The sequence below is a fragment of the Lissotriton vulgaris genome, unplaced genomic scaffold (assembly GCF_964263255.1).
Source record: "Lissotriton vulgaris unplaced genomic scaffold, aLisVul1.2 SCAFFOLD_293, whole genome shotgun sequence".
NCBI classification, from domain to species: Eukaryota; Metazoa; Chordata; class Amphibia; order Caudata; family Salamandridae; genus Lissotriton; species Lissotriton vulgaris.
Window position 1 is genome coordinate 1698744 of NW_028254211.1, and position 17180 is coordinate 1715923.

General features: G+C 44.0%; 1 protein-coding gene across 1 annotated transcript in view; it reads right to left on the bottom strand.

Annotated features, from left to right (window-relative positions):
* LOC147659640 (von Willebrand factor A domain-containing protein 8-like) overlaps positions 1–17180 on the bottom strand; it is a gene marked incomplete at its 5' end in the record, with an annotated part of 1204277 nt that overhangs the window by 1023106 nt on the left and 163991 nt on the right. The window contains 2 exons of the mRNA XM_086951584.1: positions 11428–11505; positions 11584–11718. Coding sequence (XP_086807710.1) covers positions 11428–11505; positions 11584–11718 — 213 coding nt within the window. The remainder of the gene's footprint in view (positions 1–11427; positions 11506–11583; positions 11719–17180) is intronic.

Sequence of the window (17180 nt, forward strand, 5' to 3'; positions counted from 1 at the left end):
TATGTGAAACATGACTTTATCTAAGTTCTCAGTGAGTGTCTCACTTTCAGAGCTCAACCCTGAGGAAATCATCACTAGTTACTGACTGCCTGTCCTGGAGATTTAACAGTGAACAGAAAGTGATTGTGACATATTTCAGAGAAAAGGAGAAGAACTATACGTTAATGACATGAACAGAAAAAAATGCTCCTCATTATTAGCAATAATAATGGTAGAGGGATGAAAAGAAGAAGTTTATCAGTGAAATGTCCCTAGATATGAGGGACAGAGTAAAGCTGCCATTGGAATACCCGAGTCACAAGATGAATAAAAAATAAGACCGAAAATGACCACATCCAGCAGACTCTTTACATGGAGGTCAGAAAGACATGGAGTCCAGTGCTCCCAGTGGTTGGATTACTGAGTTGGGAATTGACTGATGCGTAACCAACTATTGCTTTCTTTTTCACCTGACAAAATAGTAGAAAATATCTATGGGTGGGCTTAATGAAGATAATGGCTTCTAGTCACTAGTCTACTAGTCAATTGATGGCTAAGGAAAAATTGACTTGCAAATGAATTACCAATCTTCTCATTTTCAATGGAATGCAATCACCTTCCCTAAAATCAGAGGCGGTGTGTTGCACCTTCAAAGGGATCTACTGGTTAGGCCCAAAAGGAATACCTACCGGAGTACCAGGAATGTGAGAAGTAGGAGGTATGGCGCCTCAGCTGTACACAACACAAGCCAGTATAACAGATAAACATTGCAGAAGTAACACCACTAACTACAATTTACTGATGCCACCTACTTGAACTTCTACATCATTCACATAGAAGGAGCACGGCACTCAAAGAGTCAAAAACAATGAGTATCAGAATTCCTGTTGAACTCTATTCCTCAGGTCTTGCAAGTATTTCCCTTCAATACTCTCCTTACTACAAAGGTTTTGGACAAAAAATAAATGCTTGCAGGGGGCCAGTAGAATCGAGCATGAGTGCGAAGTTTGTCTTTTATAATGGGATTCAATACCTAGTATAAGAATAAGAGTCTCTTGACTGGGGGTGAATGTATAATTTATTAAGCAGCCCGTCCATCATTTGTTTGCGTAGCACTTGTTGCCCTAAGTGGGATGGGTATGCCCAGACATGGGTCCCTTGCTCATTGTGCCACTGGTTTCTATTTAGCCTGGCTGATGAGGGGTAATACCCGGAAACCAGTCCCAGGATGCTTGTTTCCGGACCGGGTAGAACCTGGCTTGGCTGTTCAGGGTCGACTGTTCCCACAAGGAACAGGGTCAAGACTGATTTGCATATGGCTGGGTCTAAACTGGGGTGGCATGGTGAGCAAAAGAATGCTATATTTTACCCATATCTCTTGACTGGGGGGGTGAATGTTTGATTTATTCAGCATTCTGGCCATCATTTGATTGCGCAATGCTTTATTACCACAGCATTATATCCTATGTCACTTGCAATAAGATAATCATGGGTATCAGCCAGGTTTTGTCAGCGTAAACCATCTGACAAACTCCAAATTAGGCACTTAGGGGCTGATTACGATGGCGGGCGGGCCATCGTAGCAGTGTTTGGGACGGCCCACCAGGCTTGCAGCGGTCCCACCACTGCGATTAGGATGCGCCCGCCATCCTGGGCTTTTCACATTGCAGGTGGTGCTGCTGGCTGCAGCACTGCACGCAATGTGAAAAATGCGTGCACAGCCTTTCCCTGCACTACGTGGCAGGCACCACCCAGTGCCTGCCACTTGGTGCATGGAAATGAGGGGGGCACCATGCATACCCCCCAGTACAGCGACATCCCCCCCCAACACATAAACTCAATCCCAACCAGCCTCGATGCCACCATGGAAAGGCCTTCCTAAACCAACATCCTGATCTGAGGGACGGTGCCTGCTAGGCACCTCCACAATTTCAGGGGCCCTGCACTGTGCGCCAGGAAATCGGTGCGTTTGCCTTTGGCAAACAAGCGACTGACGGACTTTGCGTCCGCCGCAATACTTACCACCATCCTAATATGGCAGTGGGTAATGAGCTTGGTGATGGCGGATGGACCACCTACGCCGGCCCTGGCGGAGGCGGTCCTTCCGCCATCATAATGACCCCCTTAGTGTTGTCAATTCTGCGTACTAATCCATAGATGTTCACGTTCGCCAACATGGAACCTATAAATTGTTGTATACATTGCTTCTATAGGATCCAGCTCACCCCTCCTTTAGCAGTTCCATTTTAAGGGTGACACCTTTGAACTAGCCCCAAACTGGATATCTAGCATTCATGCTATTTACCACTATGAACAAGGAGAGGAGTTAGCCATTGATGAAAACAGGCGTTCTAGTGAGGGCTTTTTTGTTACTTTTAGGGTTCACTAAGGCTTGATTGCCGACATCCTGAAATGAATAATTTTAGTGGGCTTTAAGATTGATGGGTTTAATCAGCCGCGGTTGGTGCAGGTAACAGCGGTGGGGTCGGTTACGAGGGGGTTTCGAGGGACGATGCAGAGGGAAAAATAAACAAAAAAATAAAAATTATCCCTCGGCATTGTCCCTTGAAATCCCCCCTGCCACGCGGCCCCACCGATGTTACCTGCATCCACCGCGGCTGGGTTTAATAGTGGAAACGCCACAAAGTCTATAAGACAAGAATCGACAAAGTTAAGGTATTACCTTAACCCTAGCTTGCTGCTCTTTCACACCAGCTTAACCTTCATTCTCAACCTGCGTATACTCTTCCCAACATCAAACACGTTTTCAAAAATACATTACATATTGTACACTATGACGACCAAAGGAATGAGGACCAAACTTCTCAACAACACACTTACTGGAATTTGTATATTTGTATATTAAGTAATTTTGTTAAAGAATTTGTCCGCATACATGTTTGATGTTATAAAAGGTAGAAGGCGCAGATGTAAGTTAAAAACGGAGGTGTCAGCTAGGGTTAAGATACTACATTAACTTATGAATATTATTTGAGATATTCTGCCATAGGCACTATCAGACCCAGTCAAACTTAATTGGCCTCTAATTTTATCTTTTTACAGATGTTGTGAACATGGCGCATTAACTTCATTTTGGGAGGGGGAAGTAAATTACTTCAACAAACCCATTCCTCCACATTGGCAGGAGCAGGGATGGGGAGGAGGGGAGAAGCTTCTACGCCCCCGCCTTTCTCAGGGGTGAGGCGTCGCTGAACGTAACCACCCAGAGCAGGTAATGGATGCACCCCTGCTCTGTGCCCATTTAGAAACTGGACAGCACTTCAGCCCCAAAGCCTCGCTTGAAACTCTGAGAGCAGAGCGCTAACCCTGCACTGGACAAGGGCGCAGGGAACTGCTCCAACACGCTACAAGTACTCCAAGGATAGGGTTGGCTCCTTAGCACTCGCCCCTTCATTGCCCAGGTCCTTGTGGGTTTGTTTTCCCCACATTGCTCAAAACAAATTAAATTTAGCTCCCTTACCCTTGAACGATGTGTGGCCCAAAGATATACCCTCACCTGTGGAAAGGCAGGGGAGCCCCAATTTCCCCTGGACAAGGTGGGTCTGTGTGGGGTAGAGGAGGAGGGGTGGGAAGAGTTACACACCCTCCCTTGGGCAAGACAGGGTTGGAGATTGTTTCCTCATGGCAATGCAGGAGCACAGATGCAATGAATCTAAGAAGCATTTTGGCAAGGCAGGGGATGTTGGAGAAATTTTCTTCTGCACTTAGTCAAAGCAGGTGAGTAGTAGGGTATAAACAAGCACCCCTAGCTGTGGGCAAATGAGGGTAGGCTTAATTGAGCCCTTGGGCAAGGCAAGGGCTCTAGGGGGCAAAAGTATATTCTTCGCCCTTGGGCATGGTGGAGGGAATTGGCGATTATCCCTGTACTAGGCAATGAGTTTGGGATAAGGGTCAAACAAGCATCCTTGTCCTTAGTCAAGAAGTAGGTTTTGGACCACTATCTTTCACCCACACTTGCATAATACAAGGAGAAACACATCACCAGGGGTTAGGTGTCTTAATGTGCAATTGTCATCCCTTCCTCCCCTTTGTCAGTGCTGGGACGTATGTATGCCATTACACACACCAGCCTCAGGTAAGGCTAGAGAGACTTGCAAGTGAGCCTCCACCACCTTTGGTCTGAGGCCATTCCAGGTTGTGGCCTGACAGGGAAGAAATGTCTGCTTCTTGGATGGTGCTGTAGGGGTCAGTGTATACATCCTCTGTCTCCTGTACTATAGTTTTACAGGGGTAGGATCCCACTGGCTTTAGAGTTTTCAGACCTAGTAATTCTAGGACCGCAAACATCAGAGAACTCACAAAACGAGGGAACAGTATTCCCCCAGTGGATATCACTCAGCCATTCTCGGAATGACGGCCTCAGTGTTCTATTCATAGCGAAAATCTTCCATGCAATGTTTCCCTTGTAACCATCCATCCATTATCTGGTAAACCGGCCAACAGCTACAGACAAACTTACAAAACCAACCAAGCAATCGTGCTCCTTCCTAACATCAAACAAAAGCATTGTGTATGTACTGATCCAGAGATCAGAAAGGTAGAAGTTGAAAAGATCTATTTATTGTTCAATCAAAAGGAAGCCAGCAGGATGAGATACCGGTAACCGTTTGCAACATCTCAAAGGAGGGAAACATGCTGTACTGTACAAGATCAAAAGGTTTCTCTCAAGAAAACACAGCCTCCAACCTGATAGCAACAGAGGCGTGTACTCATTTCCACTACTTGTGAGCTCCTCCAGCCCACTGCCAAGTGAGTGACACAAAGCAACCACCATACACTGTGAAACAAAGTGCATTCCTCAATCTGTTGTAATCCAATAAGGTAAGCCCTCATTAGGAAAATATCTTGTAAACAAGCATTTAAAAAGCCAATGAATCTGGTTTCAACGGGCCAGCAAATGTGAACACAGGAATTCACAAACGCTGTTAATATATGTTGCATTAACAAATGCTGTTTATCACAACACAGCCTGCCCTATTGGCCTTGCCAGTGCTGGGAAAAAGTAGCAAATAAGGACTGCATTCGGTACATCATACAAGAGATAAATAATTGAATGTGACAAACAACGTGATGACCAAGTGTACTTTTCAGATGCAAAATAGCCCTTTATCCTTTCCAGCACTTCCTGGAAGGCGAAATGATACACCAAATACCTAACAGCAGGAGGTGACACAGTAGTACTTCACTAGGTGGAGCCAAAATTCCTTTTGTGTATATTTTAAAGAATCAGCTACATTACACCTGCGGACAGCTGCTAATCTAGTAATGAATTGCAGAGGAACTGGCACAAACGTAGGAAAGAAATGGTGCCCAAGGAAGGGTCATAATGACCGGGCAGGACATATGAGGCGCGGTAATACTAATTTTATTGTAATTCCCAACATAATCTGTTGTGGGTCAGGCAAGTGAAAGGAGAGGACGAGCGAGGGGAAATGTTTCTGCTTTATTTTGTTTCCCTGGTTGTTTTTCTCTGCGGCGGCTTGTTGGAGGCAGGTATTTGTCCTACAGACACAAAACATACAAAAATGGATCCATTAAAAAGAAATTGCTCATTATAGAAAAATAATTAACTAGTACTATCCTGTACCTTATACTTGAAAACAACATTTTAAGGAGCCATATAAAGTTCTATGAGAACTGTTACAATGTTTCTTCAGGAAAATTATAGTTGTAAGCGCCATACTGGTACACTGTGAGGCCTCACCTCATGAGACATGTTGCACTCTGTACAGATGCAGACATATTCGACATCTGTGCATCCTTTTTCACCCTGGAAAACACCTTATTCTTTTTCAAAATACTCTGAATACCTTCTCTGGTTAGTAGAGAAATGTGCTCTTACGGGCATGGTCAGGACATGCTGACTTTTATGTGAGCTACAAAATAATCAAGCATATCAATACAGCCACCCCATCACAGCATGGATTAATGCCCGTTGCACATGCAAATGCACTTGAGGCATCAATGTTTTCCCAAACAAGATTTCTGAAATAAGCATGAATGGAGAACCAGAAAAAGCCAAGAATTCACGTGTTCCACTTTCAATCGGTATTCAACACAAAGGAGATTTGCTAGATCCCTCGTCTACCGTCCCTTCATAGGCTTCAATGTGCCATACCAACTTAGTTAAATCAGATTATTGAACAATATAAATGCTCTCTGAGCTGTTAATTCTCTCATTACTGTTGACGCATGCTTTGGCCAAATGACCAACTCTGTCTTGGCTAACACAAGATGAGTTTGGCTGTTGGCAGAGGAACATTTTGATCCGCATTAGTAACAAAGGTTGTAACTTTCAAAAAGCATTATATCGATATCGCAACCTCTACCTTTCGTAATTGTAGTCATACTATTGTGACCCAGATCCTCTGACATAGCATTACAATTGTAAATAACTGACTCAACTATTTCACGGACACCAGTGATCTTCTACACTTTAGGCAATATCCAAACTTACTTTCTGTGAAGGATTTCTTCATAAGAAGCAACTGTTGCTAAATTCTTTCCTGGCATCTTGAACCCCCCACTTGGACTCTAACGTACACCAAAAGCACATGATAACGCCAGAGCCCTCTCGGCTGCCATAGAAATTAATATGGTTCCAAAAACATGTAAAAAAACCTGATCCAGCTTTCTGTGGTCGAATCATATTGAATGAATGAATGAATGAATACCTTCTTCTATAGCGCATGGCTACTCTTGAGCATCCCAGCGCTGTAAGACAAAGGGAAATGAGAGACACTATTGGAAAAGGTGTGTGTTTAAGCGCTTCCTGAAAGCAAGGTGGTTCGACTCGTGCCTGATGACATCTGGGAGTGCGTTCCATTCTTTAGCTGCGTGCACAGAGAGCCGACGGCCACCCATCCGGGCCAGCTTCATCCTGGGAACCACCAGCAAGTTCCGCTGGTTGGATCTCAGGGATCTCACTGATTGGTGGCGACGAAAGAGGGGATCCAGAATAGGCGGGCCAGCACCATGGATGGACTTATGCGCCAGGCACAGGGTTTTAAATGTAATCCTTCCCTTGATGGATAGCCAGTGCAGGGATTGAAGTGCGACTTTCGCTGAGCATCTTTTGGGGACTTTCATGAGCAGCCGAGCAGCACAATTCTGTACAGATTGCAGAATTTTTATGGTGCCGACTGGGGCCCCCATATAGACGGCGTTTGCATAATCCAGCCGTGACATAATCAGCGACTGGACCAGCAATCGTCTGGCTTCGAATGGCAGAAGGTCTAACACTTTTTTTAAGACTCTCAGCAGCCCATAACAGGTTGCGGCTACCTTCTTAGCCTGGTAGTGAAATCCTAGAGAGGAATCTAGCCAGATCCCCAGGCTTTTTATATGGGTCTTAGGTACTGGGGGGGGGTCCTAGGCATTGAGGCCACAAAGGGTCCAGATTAATTGGGGCTTTGTAACCCAGGAGCATGATGTCCGTTTTGGCCCCATTTAGCTTTAAAAAGGAGGAGGTCATCCATTCCAGAACCTTGGTGAGACACGGGGTCAGATTGTTGATCCCCTGATTTAGAGCATCGTTCCTCACCAAGGAAACCACCAGCTGCGTGTCATCGGCGTAGGTAACGAGTTGGATTCCCCAGGGAAGAACCACCGCAGCCAAAGGTCTCATGTAGATATTAAACAGAGTTGGGCTGAGGGATGAACCCTGGGGAACGCCGTGATTCAATTGCAGCTGGCTGGATGACACCTCTCCCTCAAAGACAGAGAAGCTTCTGTCTGATAAGAAAGAATGGAACCATTTAATGGCCACTCCCGAGACCCCTGTAAGATGCAGTCGATGCAGCAAAAGAGAGTGGTTTACTGTATCGAAGGCTGCGCTGAGGTCCAACAGGACCACCGCAGCACAGCCTCCTGCATCCACAATACCCCTAACTGCCTCCACTACTGCTACCAGGGCTGTCTCTGTTCATTGTTTTGCTCTGAACCCTGTCTGGGTGGAGTGTAATCCTTCCGTGGATTCAATAAAGGAAGATAGAACCTGATTCACATATTTTTCAGCTATTTTGCTGATAGTTGGTAATAGTGAAATGGGCCTGTAGTTGGCCAAGTCTTCAGGATCCAAGCTAGGTTTCTTGAGCAGGGCTCTGACCCTAGCCTTCTTCCAATTGGGAGGCACTACACCGGAGGCCAGAGACGCGTTAATGACCTGCATTATCACAGGGCATACTGTCCCTGAAACCTGTTTAAGAACTGCCGGGGGAGCAGCATCTAGCGGGGAGCCAGATTTAAGATTACCAAGGAGACTATCCACTCCAGCCAGATCCAATGGGGGGAAGGCTTTGAGATCTACAGATGGGTTAGAGTCTGTGTCCAGGTCCCCCTTTTTTCCACTCTTCCAATTATCTGGGGTATCTGTCACTGGTGCAAAGCCGGAATAGATATTAGACACCTTGGATGCGAAAAAGACAGCTAACTCATCACAGTGTTTCTGTGGGTTCAGAACAGGACTAATAGTCCTGGGTGTGGTTGCCAGGGATTGAAAGATTTTAAAAATTTCCCTGGGGGCGTTAGCTGCTTCCGCAATTTTGCTCTGATAGTATGCGGCTTGTGTGGTTTTTAATAGCTTTTTGTAGGATCTCAGAGATGACCTATATTCATTTTTCGCAGCAACTGCGTAGTTCTTTCTCCACTTCCTTTCCGCACGTTTACACAGTTGTTTGTGTTCCTTAAGTTCCCTGGAATACCATGGTTGTTTATTGGGACCCTCTCTATGCCGTAGATCTTTTTTTGGCAGAATAGGATCTAGTGTGGAGTTGATCCACTGATCAAAGGCTTCATTGGCTGCAACCGGGTCCTCATGGGGGGCTGGCGGACAGCTTTTCAGGGCTGCCTCCCATTTTTCAGCTGGTAATCTAGACCATACTCGACTAACCTTCTTTTGAATGGAAGCCTTGTGGGTCTGTGTTACTGGAGGCCACATAAAGGACAGTAGTGCATGGTCCGACCATGGTACAAAACTGGGCTGGGCGCACACTATATTTCCAACATTAGTGAAAAAGTGGTCTAATAGGTGCCCACCTATATGAGTGGGACTATCCACGATTTGTTCCAGGTGCACCACTCTCAGGGTATCCAACAGGCATTGCGATGGCACGGTATTGACTTCGTCCAGGTGAACATTAAGGTCGCCCAAGATGGTAAAATTAGGGGTACTGCTGATGGAGAGAGAGATCTTATCTAACAGATTGTTGCAGAAATCGTGGGAATCGCCTGGGGGTCTATAAACCAGGATCCCAGAAAAGGTGCAGGTGGGCGAAAAGGATATAGAGAAACCAATACTCTCACAGTCCATGAGTGGACTCTCCGAGGTTCTACATCTGAAGTTGTTTTTATAAATAAACGCCACACCTCCTCCTCGACCGGATATGCGGTCCTGTCTTGCAATAGAGTACTTGGGTGGTAGTGCTTGCACTATGTGGGGATCTGAGTCATCGGTCATCCATGTCTCAGTTAAGAATAGAACGTCAAAATCTCGTTCCTCCAGGAGCAAGTTGATTTCAGTGGTATGCCTCGGAAGAGAGCGACAGTTAATCAAGGCGAGTGAAAAACTATCTATATTGCAGCTCCTGGGATTAAGAGGCTTGCAGTAGGGACATGGGACCGCTACCTCCTCTGAAAGTATATCCCAGGGCAAATACCCCTAGCCCTTCCTCTAAATGATCTGAGCAGTTCTCCACTGTAACTTACGCTGGTATGAGGGGTAGGATCCATGAGTCTTGCCCCTAGCCACGTCCTAGTCCGTCCTGGCACGGACGGGCACAGACAGGCTCTCCTTAGGCGCTCCTTTGGCGCGGTATGGTGCGTCCGCAAACGCGTACGCTAGCGCGTAGAGTAACCGTTTCAATATATGCGCTTCAGCGCCGCGTGACCAGCCCTGCCTCGCAACAACTAGCGCGGCAACCTCGTCCTCGCTCAATATGGCCGCTAAGTTGAATCGGCCCCTGTGGGTCCCGTGAACCCAATGCCCAACTCGGCTAAGTAGGAGCTGAGAGTCCCTGAGCGAGCGAGGCGCGAGGTAGGTAAATACAGATAGCCTCAGGAAGGGGTCTGAATGTAAAGTGCAAATTAGAGATGTCAATGTGCAAATTTTAAAATCACATCAATACAATTATTTTAAAAACAGCTAAACACAAACTAGCTCCCGGCTTCCGCCTCAGGAGCGCTGATGTCCCTAGGTCTTACCCGGGCGTGCTACTCTGCTCAATATATGCGCTTCAGCGCCGCGTGACCAGCCCTGCCTCGCAACAACTAGCGCGGCAACCTCGTCCTCGCTCAATATGGCCGCTAAGTTTAATCGGCCCCTGTGGGTCCCGTGAACCTAATGCCCAACTCGGCTAAGTAGGAGCTGGGAGTCCCTGAGCGAGCGAGGCGCGAGGCGCGAGGTAGGTAAATACAGATAGCCTCAGGAAGGGGTCTGAATGTAAAGTGCAAATTAGAGATGTCAATGTGCAAATTTTAAAATAACATCAATACAATTATTTTAAAAACAGCTAAACACAAACTAGTGTTGTTTGTCCAGCCATGAAATGCCCTTCTATTCGATCAGAAGCATCTTTAATATTTGACCTGCAAATAATCCTCACAGTTTTACCATTCTTAGAAAACATGAAAGATACCAGGACCTACGACAACCAGTGAATGAAGTACAAAGTGTTTTACGGTAAAATCTACTACCATCAACGGCCATCAGGAAATTACAAAAAAGGTACCATGCTATTTCTTTTAATGAGAGAATATCCTACTGAAACACCAACAGTGCATTAATATGGCAAATAAAAATATTTTGGCCTAGTGAAGATTAACCAAGTCCCACAAACTAAAATGTTACAAAGTAACAGCAACAAATAAAGCATTGAGAAGCAGTCACCTTTATGATGCAGATGAGTGACCCTTCTTTGCAAGAAGTAATACAAAGAGTCAGTACAACTCAGCAGGGTGCTCAACGCACACACTGCAGTTGGTGCGCGTTCAAGGAAAAAATTCAAGACAGTGCGCATGCGTCCCGCGTGTGCCCAAGCATGTGCCTCAGAGCCAGTTAAATAATAATGGCAGGCGGATTGCGCTAGGCAAATCCAAACACCCTTAGCCTCCTTAAATAAAACCTCAGGGCCACCCCAAATGAGTGCATACTAGCCATCAACAGATAATACTGCATATGTTTTCCACTCTAGTTACAAATACAGAAAAGTGTAACTGGGAATATGGTTGTGTTAAACACCTTAGGGTACAGGCGTCTGGTATCCAGCAAAGGTTGCATTAGCAAAGCCCGGTTCTAACAATGTGTTACTTAAATCTGTGACTGCGCCTTCTATTTCATCATTATTTAGATGTGCAACTCGATCATTGCATATTTTCCAAGAGTGCCATCCTTTCACAATCACCCAACAGCTTAGTACATAAAATGTATACCTGATACAACATAATGGGCTCTATTTCGTATTGTAGCATCTCGGCAAACTCCTTGGCAATGACAGATTTTCCACAACCCTGTAAAAAAGAGAAATACATTCAAGGAATGCAGATAGGAGAGGGAAATATAGCTAACTCCTAATGTATCCTTCTTACCTTTCCACCAATCAAACACATATCCTTAACCATATGGGTCTGCACCATCTCAGCTAGCAGCTGTTCATGACTGACGGTCTTGATGAAAGTTGATGAGCCTGAATTTGGTCGTAGTGGCTTAGTTCCAGCTGGGACCTCAAAAACACCAGAAAAAGAAACAATAATTTCCACAAACTCCAACCAGTTGACCAGCAAGGATTTATAATGAATACTTTAATTTTGCTAGAATTCTCCTAAATGTGATCCCATTCTGCTCTAAAACAAATCAAAACCCGCCAAATGTACATCTATGGGTTTACATGGGGTGTCCATTAGCACAAAAGTGTTTGTAATAGCTACACATAGGCATTTTACCCATCGTTAACTAAACTGATTCTAAAAGTAGACCTATCCATGTCACAAGACTGGCTCTCGTAAGTAATGGTTTTCCACCCAATGGAGCCAAACATGAATACATATATCAGACTAAGAGCAGGGACTTTCCTAACTGTATTCAAATACTTTACGCAGAAGTGAGTTTCTCCATTTTCTAGCCAGTAGATATCATTTTTAACTTATAGCACTATCTATGGAGGCATGTGAATTAACCCTTCTTTTTCAAAATCGCCAATTGCCAGTCCTGGCTTCCAATTTTTCATTTATTCACTCACTCATTTTGCAAGTGGTTCAATTTTTTTTTCTCCGTGATTGACCTATAACTTTCTTCATCTACCCCCAATCTGTCCTTTAACCATGCTTACAATAGCTAACGTGTATTACATTTTTATTTTCTCTTTGTGAGCCTCACAAATTCACAAAAACTTGCGAGCTTGGGAAAACAGAGCTGGTTTCCAAATGCAAAATGGCATTCGCAAGCGTTCAAATTTTGGGGAATTCTTGTCCACCAAATGCATTTTCTCCTTTTTGTGCATTTTTTCCACACCTCTGGGTAGCTGCCTACTTCAATTTTTTCCCCAGAACTGGTCACTCAGTATCACCATTTTCTTTGTGAATCTTTTTTAAAGACTTTAAAGACACAAAACTCACGACTTTTGAAGAATTTGCGAATGTTAGGATAGAAAGTAAAAACAGTAAAAAATTGAAAATATGAAAATGTGTAAAAAAAATTATAATACCCAAAAATTTGTACAATTGCATTAAAAATCAGACTGAAAACGTGGGTTGCTAACAACATCTTATCAAATGATCAGGCAGGTTTTAGAAATAAAAAGTGCCATAGACCAGGTGTTTAGGTTCCATTTGCTGTGGGCATTTTTCAAGAAATAGCTGGTGTATGGGATGTCTGTGGCTCTTCAGTCCGCCTTCCATAATATCCCGAGTCAACTGCTTTAGAGGTTATTACATCCTTCAGGCATTCCATCTGGCACCCTGAATATTTTGGTATGGGTGCATTAACACATTTCTCATAGTATGCTGGAGAGCTGCTGGGGAAACCACAAAGCCTTTTCCTGCGAACAGAGGCGTGTTTGAATCTGCTCATCTTTTCTTTGTATATCCCCCAAGTGGAAGAGGAGGTGAGCTCCTGCAGCAATGATACCCCAGTGCTGGGAGGGTTTAAGATTGCAACTCTTATGTGCATAAAACGCTCTATTGGTCTTAAAGATGCCATGTGACCAACAGAACCTATTGAACAAATGTGAAGCGTTCTGTGGCTCAAAAGGACTAATCAACACCACTACTAAACTAATAACTAGATAGCTTTTAGACCACACGAGGGCATTAAGAGTATTTCTAAGTTGGACAGCTCACATCTTGAACCGGGGCATGACCTCACATTATTGGGGCACGAAAAATGGGGAAAACGCATATTGATATCAAAGAACCTGCACGAAGCATGGTGTAACCTGTACGCTTTTCTATTCGAAGGGTAGGGTAGATGAATGATATCCTCTGCCTTCGAGGTGCAGAAGACACAGTTTTATAACACTGCACTCTATGGAGCAGAAATCTCGGGTCAAACCAATGTAACACCATTATCGTTTGGGATTACCACTTAGAATTCCTATACCTAGCTCCATAGATTTTTTTAACTCTGGCATTAAGGATCCTGTGACTAGCTAGACTAAGATAGGTCCTGTACTCGGTCAGAGTATGAGGAATACCTGACCAAGCCTCTAAGGGGAAGCCCTGTATTACATTCGTACTCAGCAGGTCCCTCCACTGGTTCAGGTATGTTCGTGCCTTTCCGGGGCAGATAAATGTACCTCTTTATAGTCTTCTCCGAGTATATTACCATGGGCACAACATCTGAGCTCAAGTTCATGTATGAATTGTGGTTTTAAGAGACACTGTCTGCAAATATCCTCCATGGGAACCTGGCCAAAGCTTTTCAACTCGCATATACGTACACAAATTTGAACCCTATTAGAAGAATGTTAAGTCCTGCGTTGGCAGCAGTCTTGTATGTGTATCTCCAATTCAGATATTGAACACTTTCCACTAAAATGTTTTGTAGCAATTGGCAAGAGAATGAAGCAGCTGATGGCATCTGCCGCATATGCCTAAGGGTGCCTGAAACAATGATCCACATTATGCATTGTTTTGTCCAGGCAGTGGAAGTGACGGGGGCTTGCCACAGCATGCTTAGAATGTTACGGAAGGTCCTCCCCCTACTGCCCACTGAAGTGAATAAAATTGTGGTCCAGGCCCTGATTCTCTCAAACCCGGACTACTGTAACTCACTGTACTTGGGAGCCCCAAAATCTACCCTGGGGAATCTTCAGGTGGCACAGAATTGCTCGCGCGACTTCTGACCGGTTGTGGCAGTACGCAGTCAGCTAGATCCAGTTTGAAAGCCCTTCACAAGCTGCCGGTAAAGGAGAGGATCTCCTTTATAGCCTTATGCACTGCTCATAAGACTCTTAGGGCCACAGGCCCCCCCGCATTAATCAGTCTCTGATCACTGCCTATCTTCCTAAGAAATCTCTTCGCTCGGCAAATTTAAATTTAGCCTGCATTCCTAAAATCAATAGGTTGCGTAGCGGAGGCCGCTCCATTTCATATAACATAGCCAGACTGTGGAACACCCTCCCTCTCAATCTGCGGCTTGAAACTTCCCACTTCTCCTTCTCGAAGGGTCTTAAAACATGTCTATTCCAGAGCAGCAATTGCTAGCCTCCTCTTTTAACTTGATTTACCGCTAGCGCTGGGATGCCTCAGGGTAGCCATGCGCTTAATAAATGCTAATTTATAATAATAATAACCATAATAATAACCTATGGGCAAGTGGTTAGCTCCCCTATGCAGGAACATGGGTCCTATGCAGCACTTGGAAGCCTTTAGGACACTTAGCACTGACACAAGTAGAGTAGAGGTCTTTGCTATGGCCAAATTCCTGATGGCCTTTTGGATTAGGCGATTTAAGTGTGGCCAAAGAAAGTTATGGATGGATGTTCATGCTTAATAGCTATGTCCCTGTAGTGCATGTGCGTTAGTCAGCAACACTGAGTTGGATAATAGCCTGGGATTGCAAATTGGTTTGTTTGCCTCCCCAGCTCATTAACCGATTTATGTTGTAATTACATCGGCTACCTGACAAGGAGACAATTGAATGTATGCTGCTCCTGTTCTCTTTGGATGTCATGAACTCTCTTTGCAAGGCAAGGGTCGGCTTCACTAATGTTTTGGAGAGATACAAATATTCGCTCTGAGCCGGAGCTATTATATTAGATCTCTTCCTGTGGTCTATGACGTATTTATGATGCAACTGCATGGGGCACTTTATACTGAGATACTTTTAATGTATAGCTTTTTAGTGTCGGAAACGTAATGGAAAGAGGACCAGGGGATTGCAAAACAATTTGGTCTCCTTCCCAGCTCATTGACTGAATGAAACAAGCTGTACCTGCAGGGTCACTTTATATGGAGTCGATTTAATGCTGCTATGGCCTCTCATAGATCTTAAATACAGTTTGTTTCTAAGCCAAATGTTATTGATCAACTCAAACTGTAATTGAACGGCCGCTTTATATTGAAATTGTCTAATGGATGTTGCCAATGTCTGAAAGGCCTGTGTTATTGATTGATACAAGCAATTAGGGTACAGGACACTTTATACTCAGACAACTTAATGTATGCTGCCACGGCTTTCCATACAACTAATACATATTTTGATTGAAAGGTAGGTGTTTGGAACTCGTGCCGGATTAATGTATGGATTAGGCCCAGGATGGAGCATTTTCGTCATATTTTCTTCTGTTAGTAATGCGATTTGATTTTTATCTCATGTGGGGTTGCCTGCGAGCTCCCCATGTGTGCTGGACATATGTTCCTGTAACCCACGTCTATCATGTTTTATGTATGTTTACGTGAAATATTTATTTGTGATGTACTTTTAAGATCTTAGTGATCGAAATCAAGTTTATGGTGAAATGTTAAACGTTGGGCAGGCGAAATGCATTTGAAATGTTTAACCTATAATCAGGGTCACTGAAATTATGCGGAACGGGAAAACCAAATTATATGTCAAGGTTACTATATTATGCAGCAAGAAAAAGCGAATTATGCACCTAAATATGGCACCTTTTGTAACAGTATTAATTCATTCTTTTACATTTTTATACATGTTAATACTATCTGAGCAAAGGTTCCGCCTTGTTTGACCAGTTTAACATTCAAATACAGAAAGCTGACCAGTCAACGTTTGCGAAGGGCCTGCCACTGCATAGCAACATGTGTCATCACTTCTTTTGGTAATGTTTAATACCATATGAGCTAGAAACAATAATGTTTTTCAAAATCTGCAGTTGATAGAATATGTGACAAATGTGGCAAACACAAAATTATGCGGAAAATGCAGCTGGAACAAAATCACATATTTCCAGTGGCCCTGCCTATAACTAGGGTGAGTCGGCTGGCCAGGTAAAACATTATTGCAATTATCCCAACTGGGTGGAAATAAAGATGCAATTTCTGTTCTGGCCTATATCCCATCCCTGGGACCACATTACTCTGGGATTTGCAGAGGTATTTGGGTATTTTGAACTCGAAGTCCGCACTGAGCTTAGTGAAAACTAACTTCTCAAGACCTGTGGAATTTTCATTATCACATTAAACAATGGCTGCCTGCATAATCAGGTGTTGCTTTTATCATATGTTTTGAAATGATGGCATGCATCTGATATCATTTGAGACATTGTTTTATTACATCTGAATGTCGTTTTATGGGTTGCAACTTAAAATTAACTTATTAGCTACCCAAAAATATTGAAGACCTTCATCTGTCAATTTTATCTTGAAAACTCTAAATGTGTTAGGCACAACCTGAGTTTCATGCTCATGAGTTTAACAGTATGTATTTATATCAAATTAACCCCTTGAAGACCACCGACACCTTTTTCAAACTGTAACATCTTACACTAAATCAAGTGACAAACACTTTCTGAAAGTTCTGTTTCGAGCCCTGGTTGGTTTAAATCCTTTCAGTGGTTTAGCTGTAGAGGAGAGCAAAATTAAACTAAAGAACATGTTACTCACCTTTGCTAATACTTTTCCTGGTAGAGACTATCTAGTTGAAGATTCCTTATCTTAAAATTATACCCGGGCGTTAGACTGGATACGGCAGTGTTTCCAAAACTTTTTTGACCTGCGGCTCCCTT